The sequence below is a fragment of the Lissotriton vulgaris genome, chromosome 11 (assembly GCF_964263255.1).
Source record: "Lissotriton vulgaris chromosome 11, aLisVul1.2, whole genome shotgun sequence".
Taxonomy (NCBI): Eukaryota; Metazoa; Chordata; class Amphibia; order Caudata; family Salamandridae; genus Lissotriton; species Lissotriton vulgaris.
The window spans coordinates 1,015,289,778-1,015,302,428 of record NC_141699.1 but is presented as its reverse complement, the minus strand read 5'-3'; the positions used below and the strand labels follow the sequence as shown (position 1 = coordinate 1,015,302,428).

The window sequence follows — 12,651 nt, the reverse complement described above, 5'->3', positions numbered from 1 at the left end:
AACCTATGGTTTTTTCAGTGAATTTCCAAGGTTTTTTAAATGCTAATTCCTAACTATATAAGGCCTGAAACCAATGGTTTTTTTCAGTGAATTTCAAAGGTTTGTTATATGCTAATTCCTAACTATATAAGGCCTAAAACCTATGGTTTTTTAAGTGAATTTCTAAGGTTTTTAAAATCCTAATTCCTAACTATATAAGGCCTGAAACCTATGGTTTTTTCAGTGAATTCACAAGGTTTTTTAAATGCTAATTCTATTAGCGGATGACGTTTAAATATGTTAATTTCCTTGTGGGACCACCTTAGCAGCCCTAGGGGGTCAGGTTGTTTCTACCCTGCCCCCTTTTTGCATTCTACACGTTTGTTTTTCTGCTTCTTTTGTGCCTCGATCTACCTAGAACAAGATGAATGCCAACACTTCCTGGTTAAAAGTGTTCACAGCCAATGAGCATGCTGCTTTCCTGCGAAAAGCATGCTGATTGGCTGCCACTGTCTGTCAACACTCCAAACCAGGAAGTGTTGGCAGCCATCTTGTGCCTCGGTAGAACCAAGGCACAAGAAAGCAGTGAAACAAAGGTGCAAAAAACGCAAAGGGGGCAGGGTAGAAGCACCCTGACCCCCTAGGCCTGCTCAGGGGCCCCAAAAATATATATATATATATTTTTGGTTTTTCCCCATGGTACGCTCAGGGTACGCGTACATGGCATCGCACAGAGCGCGTACTCCGTGAAATTTTCCCAAAAAAATATTCGTTTTTTTTACCTTCGGGGTCCTCCTAGGCCCCCCTGATAAAACCTAGGGGGTTAGGGGGTTTCTACCCTGCCCCCTTTTATAGTTTTCCCCTTTTTTGTTTTTACCTCTTGTGTCTCGGTTCTACCGAGACACAAGATGGCGGACTCTCCGGACCGTTTGGAATGTTCACAGACACCCTAGAGCCAATCAGCTTTCCGCTCGCGCACTTCCGTGTCACGCCAGGTGCGCTCCCCGGTACGCATACCGGTAAGCGCTGGAAGCACGCATATAGATATATATGTGTTTTTTAACCTAATTTTCGTAAAAACTACCAGAGCAATTTTCACCAAATATAGAAAAGGCACTTCTGCGTACCAGTCCCTACAATTTTGCAAAGTTTGGTGTAATTCCATTCAGCGGTTCAGGCTGTAGCCTTGTTTATTCGTCCTATGGAAATTAACATGGGGAAAACACGTTTTGGGACCCCCCTTTTTTCCCAGCCCATGCTTGACGAATCCCCCCAAAACATCCAGGGAAGGAGCGGAGCGGAGCTGGTCTAAATTTTGGAAAATTACACGCAAATTCCTCAACTGGGGCCAAAGTTATTCCCAATCGAATTTTGCGGATTTCATATGGTAGCTAGGTCCCTAACTATATATACCTACTGGCTATCACCAGTAGGTAATATATATATATATATATATATATATATATATATATATATATATATATATACATATATATATATATATATATATATATATATATATATATATATATATGTACAAGCAAAATCCACTCCTTGTTGCTGCCAGCCAGTCAGCACAGTGAAAACAGGATACGGACACCAGTATTCAAATTCAGGTCTTGTTTATTTACAGCAGTTTATAATATATATATATATTAGCTACTGGTGGTTTCCAGTAGGTAGTTATAGTTAGGACCATGTGTCTATTCAAAAAGCGTTTTTTCTTTTGCCAACATTTTAGTCGCCGTTTGACGATTCTTTGCAAAATTTTCCAAACTGACCAGCTTTTTCTGCACTTCTCTTGCTATTTCTACACCCTTCACAACTCTTTCAAGCCTTCTCTTGCTTCTTTCTGCACTTCTCTTCCTTTTTCTGCACCCCTCCTGCCTCTTTCTGCACTTCTTCTCCTTCTTTTTGCACCTCTCCTGCCTCTTTCTGTACCTTTCTTGCCTCTTTCTGTACCTTTCTTGCCTCAGCGCTGCGAGGCCTCCGGGCAGTTATGCGCTATATAAGTGGAATTTTTCATTTCATTTCATTTCATTTCTTTGTGCACCTCTCCTACCTCTTTCTGCAGCCCTCTTGTCTTTTTTTGCACCTCTGTTGGTTCTTTCTGCACTGCTTTTTCTTCTTTCTGTGCCTCACTTGCCTCTTTCTGCACTTCTCTTGCTTCTTTATGCACCTCTGTTGCTTCTTTCAGCAATTCTCTTGCCTCTTTCAGCACTTCTCTTGCTTGTTTCTGCACCTCTCTTGCCTCTTTCTGTTCCTCTCTTGCTTCTTTGTGCATTTCTCTTGCCTGTTTCTACACTTCCCTTGCTTGTTTCTGTACCTCTGTTGTCTCTGTCTGTACCTCTTGCCTCTTTCTGCACTTCTCGTGCTTCTTTCTGCACCTCTCTTGCTTCTTTCTGCATCCTTCTTCCCTTTTTGTATCCCTCTTGCCTCTTTCTGTTGTTCTCTTGCCATTTTCTTCACCTCACTTGCTACTCTTTTTGCACTTCTCTTGCTTCCTTCCACACCTCTGTTGCTTCTTTTAGCAATTCTCTTGCCTCTTTCTGCACTTCTTTTGCTTGTTTCTGCAGCCCTTGTGCCTCTTTCTGCATCCCTATTTTCTCTTTCTGCACCTCTCTTGCCTCTTTCTGCATCCCTGTTCCCTCTTTCTGTACATGTCCTGCCTGTTTCTGCACCTCTGTTGCCTTTTTCTGTACCTCTGTTGCCTTTTTCTGTACCTCTGTTGGTTCTTTCTGCACTACTCTTGCTCTTCCTGTACCCTTTGTGTCCCTCTTTCAGCACCTCTGTATCCTGTTTCTGCACTTCTCTTCCTTCTTTCTGCACCCCTCCTCCCTCTTTTTGTACCTCTCTTGCCTCTTTGTGCACCTTGTCTACCTTTTTCTGTACCCCTCCTGCCCCTTTTTGCACCTCTGTTGGTTCTTTTTGCACTGCTCTTGCTTCTTACAGCACCTGACTTGCTTTTTTCTACACTTCTGTTGCTTCATTCAGCAACTCTGTTGCCTCTTTCTCCACTTCTCTTCCTTCTTTCTCCATCCCTACTGTCTCTTTCTGTACCTCTCCTGCCTTTGTGTGCACCTCTCCTACCTCCTTCTTCACTCCTCTTGCCTCTTTCAGCACCTCTGTTGCTTCTTTCAGCATTCCTGCTCCTTCTTTCTGCACTCCTCGTGCCTCTTTTTGTACCTCTATTGGTTTATCTTGCATTGCTCTTGCTGCTTTCTACACCCCTCTTACCTCTTTCTGTGCCCTTCTTTTCTCTTTCTGCACCTCTGTTCCCTCTTTCTGCACCTTTCTTACCTCTTTCTGCAACTCTCTTCCCTCTTTCTGTATCCCTCTTCCCTCTTTCTGTACCTCTCTTGCTCTTTCTGTACCCTTTGCACCTCTTTCAGCACCTCTGTTTCCTCTTTCTGCACCTTTCCTGCCTATTTCTGCTCCTCTCTGTACCTCTGTTGTTTCTTTCTGCACTTCTCTTGCTCTTTCTGTACCCTTCATGCCTCTTTCAGCACCACTCCACTGTTGCTTCTTTTTGCACTTCTCTTCCTTCTTTCTGTACACTTCCTGCCTCCCTCTGTACCTCTCTTGTCTCTTTGTGCACCTCTCTTACCTTTTTCTGTACCCCGCTTGTGTTTTTTTGCACCTCTGTTGGTTCTTTCTGCACTGCTCTTGCTTCTTTATGTACCTCACTTGACTCTTTCTGTAGTTCTCTTGCTTCTTTCTACACCTCTGTTGCTTCTTTCAGCAATTCTCTTACCTCTTTCTGCACTTCTGTTCCTTTTTTCTACACTTCATCTGCCTCTTTCTGCACCTTTCTTGCCTCTTTGTACACCCCTCGTACCCCTTTCTGCACTCCTCTTGCCTCTTTTTGTACCTCTGTTGGTTCATTCTGCACTGCTCTTTATTCTTTCGGCATCCCTCTTTTTTCTTTCTGTACCTCGCTTGCCTCTTTCTGCATCCATGTTCCCTCTTTCGGCACCTTTCTTGCCTTTTATGTACCTCTCTTGCTTCTTTCTGTATCTCTGTTAGTTCTTTCGGTACTTCTATTGCTCTTTCTGCACCCTTCACACCTCTTTCAGCACTTCTTTTGCTTCTTTCTACACTTCTGTTGCTTCATTCAGCAACTATTTTGCTACTTTCTCCACTTCTCTTCCTTCTTTCTGCACTCCTACTGTCTCTTTCTGTACCTCTCCTGCCTTTGTGTGCACCTCTCCTACCTCTTTCTGCACTCCTCTTGCCTCTTTCAGCACCTCTGTTGCTTCTTTCTGCATTCCTGTTCCTTCTTTCTGCACTCATCGGGCATCTTTTTGCACCTCTGTTGGTTCATCTTGCACTGCTCTTGCTTCTTTCTGCACCCCTCTTACGTCTTTCTGTACCCTTCTTTTCTCTTTCTGTATCCCTGTTCCCTCTTTCTGCATCTTTCCTGCCTCTTTCTGCTCCTTTCTTACCTCTTTCTGCACCTCTCTTGCCTCTTTCTGTATCGCTGTTCCCTCTTTCTGTACCTCTCTTGCTCGTTCTGTACCCTTTGGAGCTCTTTCAGCACCTCTGTTCCCTCTTTCTGTACCTTTCCTGCCTATTTCTGCTCCTCTCTGTACCTCTGTTGGCTCTTTCTGCACTTCTCTTGCTCTTTCTCTACCCTTCGTGCCTCTTTCAGCACCACTGTTGCCTCTTTCTGCACTTCTTTTCCTTCTTTCTGTTCCCCTCCTACCTCCTTCTGTACCTCTCTTGTCTCTTTGTGCACTTCTCTTACCTTTTTCTGCACCATGATTGCCTTTTTTTTACACCTCTATTGGTTCTTTCTGCACTGCTCTTGCTTCTTTCTGTACCTCACTTGACTCTTTCTGTACTTCTTTTGCTTCTTTCTACACCTCTGTTGCTTCTTTCAGCAATTCTCCTGCCTCTTTCTGCACTTCTGTTCCTTTTTTCTACACTCCATCTGCCTCTTTCTGTACCTCTCTTGCTTCTTTGTACACCCCTTCAGCCCCTTTCTGCACTCCTCTTGCCTCTTTTTGTACCTCTGTTGGTTCAGTCTGCACTGCTCTTGCTTGCTTCTTTCTGCACCCCTCTGTTTTCTTTCTGTACCTCGCTTGCCTCTTTCTGCATGCCTGTTCCCTCTTTCGGCACCTTTCTTGCCTTTTCTGTACCTCTCTTGCTTCTTTCTGTATCTCTGTTCGTTCTTTCTGTACTTCTCTTGCTCTTTCTGCACCCTTCACACCTCTTTCGGCACTACTTTTGCTTCTTTCCATAATTATGTTGCTTCTTTCAGCAATTCTCTTGCCTCTTTCTGCACTTCTCTTCATTCTTTCTGCACCCCCGCCTCTTTCTGCACGTCTTTTTTGCCTCTTTGTGCAGCTCTCTTGCCTTTTTATGCACTTCACTTGCTTCTTTCTGCACCTCTCTTTCCAGTTTTTGTACCTCTGTTGCTTTTGTCTGCACTTCTCTTGCCTTTTTCTGCACCTCTGACTTACAGGTAGTTTTAATCCCCCTGCCCTAGTATGTACTAGGGCCTAACAAGGGAGGTCATGCCAATCGCAGGGGTCGGCAAGATGGTGGTTTGTCACTGACCGCAATGCATACACAGCCTCAGAGCTCCCGACATGTCATGCTGTAAGGTCACCGACTACCCCCGACTACCCCGATGATTATGCGGTGACTAGGCAAACTACGGTTCTGAGTGATCAGTGAGAGCAGCGATAGCGGAATGCTCGAGAGCCGCATGAAACTACCCAGCCCGGCTTTTAATCAAATAACCACTCTCTACACAGCTATCGGCTGGGCCGTACTAAGACTTGTGTTAAGACCACTTTCAGAAACCCAGATCCAGCCTAAGTATGAAAGTTGCGCCTACCTGGCGAACATCATCGAGACCAGCAACAGTGGCAACCGTGGCGACAACACCGTGATGGCCCCAAAGATAGCTGCGGCTCCACTGTTAGCCGCGGCACGAGCGAGAGAGGCAAGGCTGGCCCAGCAGGACCTGGCTGAGCAGAATGACCAGCGCAGTATAAGCAATTCCGAAGGAGCAGGAGACAATGTTGAAATACATGTAGATACGGAGAAAGAAGCTAGCGATTTCTTTTTTTCCCGATGATGCAGAATTAGAAGCCGGCTGGTCTGACAACTCTACGTCATACCTAACTGATGAATCTGGCAGTATGAGTGAAGATAACGTGGAAACTTTTACCGTTAAGCCTAAGTCCAAGACAGCTATTAAACGAGGAAAGAAACCTCATGTGGGAGCAGAGCTGGCATGGGACTATACCCCAACCGATCAATTCACCCGTCCCTCCTCTCTAGCAGATCACGCACCACAGTCAGACCAACCAATACTTACAGGTCCACCACCTACAACTCTCGACATGGTGCTGCAAGCAATAGCAGCCCACCATGAACAAACTTCTAAGAATGGGCGAAGGGCACAAGCAGCCCTACGCAAGGTGCAAGGGATGGTTCGAAAATGAACAAAAACTTTTAGCTCTTTTGGGGACCGATTGACAGAGATAGAGTCTAGGATGCTCTCGAACAAATCAGAACTTACTGCAAACCAAGAGCGGGTTGAGTCTGATAAATCCGAGCTGGCGGACCTTAGGTGGAAACTTGAGGACTTTGAAAACCGCCAGTGCAGAAACAATGTACGCATTTTGGGGGTACCAGTCCAGAAGCCGCCTGAACTGTCTAGTTGGAATTGGGATTTAGAAATCCAGCGGGCCCACCGTATGCCATTTACGTTGAAAATACCTGTTAAACTTGGGGCTTACCCCGGAGATATCCTTGTTTTTTTGGCAATATCTTGCTCCGGCAGGCAATCTTTGAAAAGGCCAGACCTGAAGCCAAGCGAACCTCCAACAGGATCTCCTACTTTGTACGCCCCGACTTCTGCCACTCAACTGTGGAAAGACGATGGAGGCTGCGCCAGCTAATTAAGCCATTCCAGGATAAGAAGGCACTGGCCTATCTAAACAATCCTGCACGGCTTAAAGTGGTCAATGGGGGCCAGACAAAATTCTTCCTTTCCAAGATTAAAGCAAAGGAATACCTGGATGGATTAAAATAAACTTACTATCCTCAGACACAGCCACTTAAATGTGCAACCCAAAGGGGTGTTGGATTACTTTATTATAAGGAAGACAATGATACAGTAATGTTATAGGTTTACATTTTTTGCACAATTTCGGGTAGGTAGGGGGATAGATCTTATATATATCCTTCAATTTCTATGTTTTAATTGTCTAGATCGGTGTCTTTATTTGTACAATATGATTTAGTTGAATAGGTCGGGCTCTGATAACGTGTTGCATGTCCATCACTACCAGACTCTTATGGAGTCTGTTTGCCTCATTTCGGGAGTGAATTGGGAGGGGGGTGGGGACGGAGGATGGGTGGAGGGTGGGCAGGGGGCCAAAACTTCAGGAAAAAAAACAACTCCAGATTTGAAAAAGGAAAGGGAAACTACTAGGGATACAAACAACATTACATTTTTACCAACAGCTACAACAGAAGAGAACGTAACATCTCAAAAAATAAAAACCGCTAGAATAATGCGAGCACCCATGGAACGTAAATACAAACTCATAAGGGTAGACTAACTATATATAGTTAGAATGTGGCTGGACTTCATGACAGGAATAGGAGGGCCGGTCAGTGAATTAATTAATCAAAACTCTTTTGACATAATATGTCTTCAAGAAACCCACCTGCCCTGGGACAAAAAAGATTTATTAAAACTCAGGGGGTACAATCTGCTAGCAAGTACTACTCAAACGTCAAACACCCATGGGGTAGGTATATTTGCTAAAAACTTTATAGGTCAGCCCATACGTAAGGCAGCAGACTCCCAAGGCAGATGGGTTATCATTGAACTGGCTCTGGGCTTAACTCTCTGCTCAGTCTACGGGTCAAACCAGGATGATCCCCTATTTTTGAGAACCTGGAACTCGAACTTGCTTCCTGGTCACGATCACTTATATTTTGCGGCGATTTTAACATCTCATTTGGGCCCATATTTAATAAACAAAAGAAGCAGAAATATGCAGGGCGAAAACCCAAAGTATTTAACGCTATTAGCTTACTTAGAGACAGCAACGACCTGGTTGATTTTGGACTGATAAAAATCAACTAGACCCAGGTTTTACATATTTTTCATATCTCCACAATAAATATGTCAGAATTGACTATATACTTACATCAAGTGATTTATCAAGCCAAGCAACAGTTTCTAAACGTCCCAAGCTAGTCTCAGATCATAATGCTCTTGCTCTCACAATTAACTTAGCCAACTTGGTTAGACAACACTCCAATTGGACATTTGGTAGAAAACTGTTGGTTAACAGGGACTATACTGAGTACATAAAAAATTGGGCTCAGGGATTTTTTATAGTGCCCCTAGATATGTGGTATGGGACTGTTTTAAAGCTGCCCTTAGGGGGGAAATGGTTAGTTATGTCGCTAGAATGAAAAAACAACGTCACGTCGAGAACAGCCAAGGGATGGGTGAGCTAGATAGAATAGAAGAGGAACACACTGCATTAATAGCTCAAGGGGGTGATGGGAAAGACTCAATGTGCCGAATGTCACTACTAAAAACGGATTTAAGTAATGGGTTAACACAGAAATCAGCAGAGATATTTAGAGCCCACCAAAGAAATGTTTATGGAAATGGTGAAAGGGTAGGTAAACAACTTGCCTTGCTTACTAGACAGAAAATCTCTTTTAATGCAATCTCATCCATTAAAGTAGATAATCATGTATATACACAAACCGAAGATATAGTTGAGGTATTTCAATATTACTATCAAAAACTCTACCAGAACGATAGTGCAATCAACGGAGAGGAAACAAAAAATATTTTAAACGAGTTTGTTACAAATACGGGCAGGGGCTTAGATAGAACTACTAAAGAAGACCTAAAGAAAGAAATTACTCTTACAGAGCTACAATTGGCCCTATCCGATCTAGCCTCAGGTAAAGTCGCAGGCCCAGACAAAATTCCCCTAGAATTATACAAAATCCTGGGGGAGATTATTTTGCCTCTCCTACTTGACCTATTTCTTGGGATTCAATGGAATGGTACTTCGTCCGAGTCATGGAATGATACAAATATAATTATTTTCCCTAAAAAAGACAACCCTACCGAGTTACCATCATCATATCACCCACTCTCACTAATCAATTCCGACTCAAAACTATACGCTAAGATCATGGCTAATCGGCTCGGTAGGGTTGTTGAACATCTGGTCTCCCCGTGGCAGCACGGTTTTTATCCCCGGAAAAGGCACCACGGACCACACTCACAGAGCTATCTCACTATTTGACATCATGTCTGGGACGGAGGGCCAGATGTCAACGATCCTCCTAAATGCTGAGAAGGCCTTCGACTGTGTGTAGGGGGAATTCTTGTGGGCAGTGTTGGAATACTACAAGTTTGGGCCCAACTTCATTAATTCTATAAAAGCAATGTACAAAGATCCGAAGGCAAAACTCCAAATAATGGGTTTTGAATCAGGCTTCAGGCATAATTCAAATTTGAAGAGGTACAATACAAGGCTGCCCCTGCTTCCCGATCGTGTTCGCTCTTTATATTAATCCCCTGATTTTTAGATTTTTAGATAATCAAATAATTAAACCAGTGGTGGTCGGAGTATAGGAAACAAAAATATTAGCCTACGCTGATGACGTCGCAGTCTTAACACATGATCCGGCTGAAGCAATTATAGAAATTGAGGCTATTGCACAACTATTCGGCCATTACTCTGGATACTCCCTCAATAAGAATAAAACGATCATACTGTGTACTGATAACATCGACTTTACAGATTCTAGAAAAGCTGAAAAAGGAACATATTTAGGGGTATGCATAAGTCCAGATGTTCAAAGTATCTCCAAAATTAATTATGAGCCTCTAATTAATACCATTAGAAAAGACCTAACCCGAGTCAATAGTTTTGTACCTGTCAATTGTGGGCAGGGGGAATTTCTTAAAAATGAATGTACTTCCTAGGGTACTGTATCTATTTCGGGCCATCGCCTTGATAATTGAGGATAATGTTTTCAAGGCTCTCGAATCCCAGATCTGGCAGTACGGCAACGTTAGAAGATCCTTGAAATATCTATCCCTCCCACAACACAGAGGCAGCCTAGCAATCCCTAATATGCTGTTGTACTTTTGGACGGCCTTTCTTCAACAACTGACACCACTTAATAATACTACTTCATCCACCATGAATGTAGGTGGCTTAGAAATACCCTCTATCTTCTAGCTAGCATTAGGTAATAAAACATAAATAAATGGCATTGTCATTTACAATGGCAATAGGTGAGTGTTAGAGAGTAGTAGAGAGTATTGCAGACACAGAGCCACACACACAGAAAGCCACACTCACACAGAGCCCCACACACATACAGAGAGCTCCACACACACACACAGAGCCCTACAAACACACAGAGCCCCACATACACACACAGACAGAGAGCCCCCCCCCCACACACACACACACAGAGCCCCCCCACACACACTCAGGGAGCACCCCACACACACACAGAGCCCCATATACACAGAGCACCCCCCACACACTCACATACAGAGCCACCTTCACACACACACACACACACACACAGAGCCCCACACACCTAGAGCCCCCCACACACACACATATAGAGAGCCACACACACACACAGAGAGCCACACACACAACAGAGATTAGTGCATCAACAAAGCCACGTGCTTGAGTGGTGGGCAGAGCAACTCACATTTCTGGCAACAAAGGCAGCTGATATAAATGCAGCTTGGGCGAGCAGTCGGGCAGAAAATCAGATCTCAGCAGAGCGGACAGATATCCTCGAGAGGGCGAGAGCCAGGCCGGGCCGGGCCGAGGAGCGTGCAGTATCCCCCTCACTCACCTCTCGTCAGCATCCCTGAAGATGCCGTTCTTAGGGCTGGACTGGAGGTCCCCGGGGCAGAACTGGGTGAAAACCAATGACGGATGGAAACGCTTTTTGGAAGAGAAAGTCAACTATATCAATGACCTCAGCAGGCGAGTGAGAGGCGGCTAGAAGCACTAAAGTCATTCATCAGAAGGACTCTGCACCGAGGCGCTTCTTCCGCAGCCGATTCTGCTTCTAGGCGCTTTATATTATCATTCCGACCCAAAAACAAAATATCCTTGTATTAACATGTAGCTTTGAGGCCTCACTTGGTCTCACGTTAGGTGAACGTAGGTTATACGAGTGTGTGTGGATTTGTCTGTGCATGCTGGTACTTGTGGTTTCACTTCTGGTATTGTACATGCTGCGGCGGGCCAGGACTACTGGGTGAATTATTTGCACTTGACACAGAAGAAGGAAAGACAGTCTTTCATAGAGGGAAGTGCTCTTGCATGTCACTGTGGCTAGCTGCGAGCTGAGCTGTAAATTGGGTAAGTATGTTAGGAGGTGGTGCTTCAGGTTCCACGTGCTCCAGGGTCCTGTAATGGACAGGAGGGCCATTCCTGTTCCTCATGCTGTTCCGCTTCACAGCCATTTGCTGCTTCGTGGCTTCATTGCTTCGCTGCTTGCTCCGTATCAAAATGGCAAGCTTTTGTTTCACAGTTGGGCTCGCGTTGGCACTTTGCTTGCTCTTGTCCGTGTTCAAGAGCTGGCAAAGCTCCTCCTGCTTCCCTGGATCTATGTCACGGCAGAAAGTCTCCATGTTCAGCCTCATCTGTTGGAGAGTGATCTGGTCCACCTCTTCCTGGTGAGGGTCAGGGAAGAAAATGTAATCCTGCAGCTGCTTCGTCTGCTTTAGAGCGAGGATTGCTGTGCCGGAACATGGCTTCGGGAGCAGCTGGCCCATACAGAGGTCCATGGGGAGGGTCTGTGGCACTCGCACAGGTGTGGTCAGGGTCACATCAGCTGGGCTTCTGAGCGCTGCCGACCTCAGGGCATCCCTCCCTCGAATGCCATCTGTAGAGAAAAGGGAATCGGCTTTGTGAATGGTGTTTAACATTTGCTGTAATCCTGGCATTGAGCAGCGGTGTCTCCTGTTAAATCGCGGGGGTCCCTGCGCTGGAGCGGGCACATGCCAAGGGTCCGACTCTGATGCCCAATAGTCTGTGCACCACGTACTCTTGACTGGTACCGTCCGCCCTGGAAATCTGCTGTTATGGTCTCTTTCTGCCGATACTGTGTATCTTCCAGCCAATCAATGTGAAGATGGGGGTCAGTGTCCTGATAGAGAGCTGAAGTTTGCTATTCCATCGCAATAGTGCCCCGTCTTTTCAACACCCCTCCCTCTTGCACCAACAGTCTGCGATACTCCAGCGCTTGGCAAGGGGGGCGTAAGAAGTTCCGGAAGAACCTGACCCAGAGCCCTCTCAAGGTCCGATCCACAGTACGCAGCCCACCCGATGGCCCCAGACAGCCCCCGGATACTGGCCGATCAGCTCCCGCTGGCCAAAATCCGAGCCAAGCTCCCCAGTCTAGGAATCCGCTCCTCAAAACGGCTCTGCAACTCCGTCAGCCTGTTTCCTGCAGAGAGGCTCCAGCGCGCAGGCATCTAGAGGGCAGTGCAGTCTCTAGCCCCAGGCAGAGTGCGGCTCCAGGAAGTGGATCGTGCACACTGCATCTGCAGGACTCCGCGGGTCTCTGCAGCACTACCGGACACAGCAGCCTGTTTAGACTAGAACACACTGCGGGGCTGGG

At 45.5% G+C, this 12,651-nt stretch overlaps 1 protein-coding gene across 1 annotated transcript; it reads right to left on the bottom strand.

The window, feature by feature from the left end:
- Nucleotides 1-11,326: 11,326 nt before the first annotated feature.
- On the bottom strand, nucleotides 11,327-11,974 carry LOC147683941 (histone deacetylase 7-like). The gene has a single exon (XM_086942581.1). The coding sequence runs from the start codon at nucleotides 11,972-11,974 to the stop codon at nucleotides 11,327-11,329; it is 648 nt and encodes a 215-aa protein (XP_086798707.1).
- Nucleotides 11,975-12,651: the final 677 nt, after the last annotated feature.

Bases quoted from the DNA above. Each gene is read 5' to 3' on its own strand.
- LOC147683941 (XM_086942581.1), bottom strand. From the start codon at position 11,974: ATGCCAGGATTACAGCAAATGTTAAACACCATTCACAAAGCCGATTCC.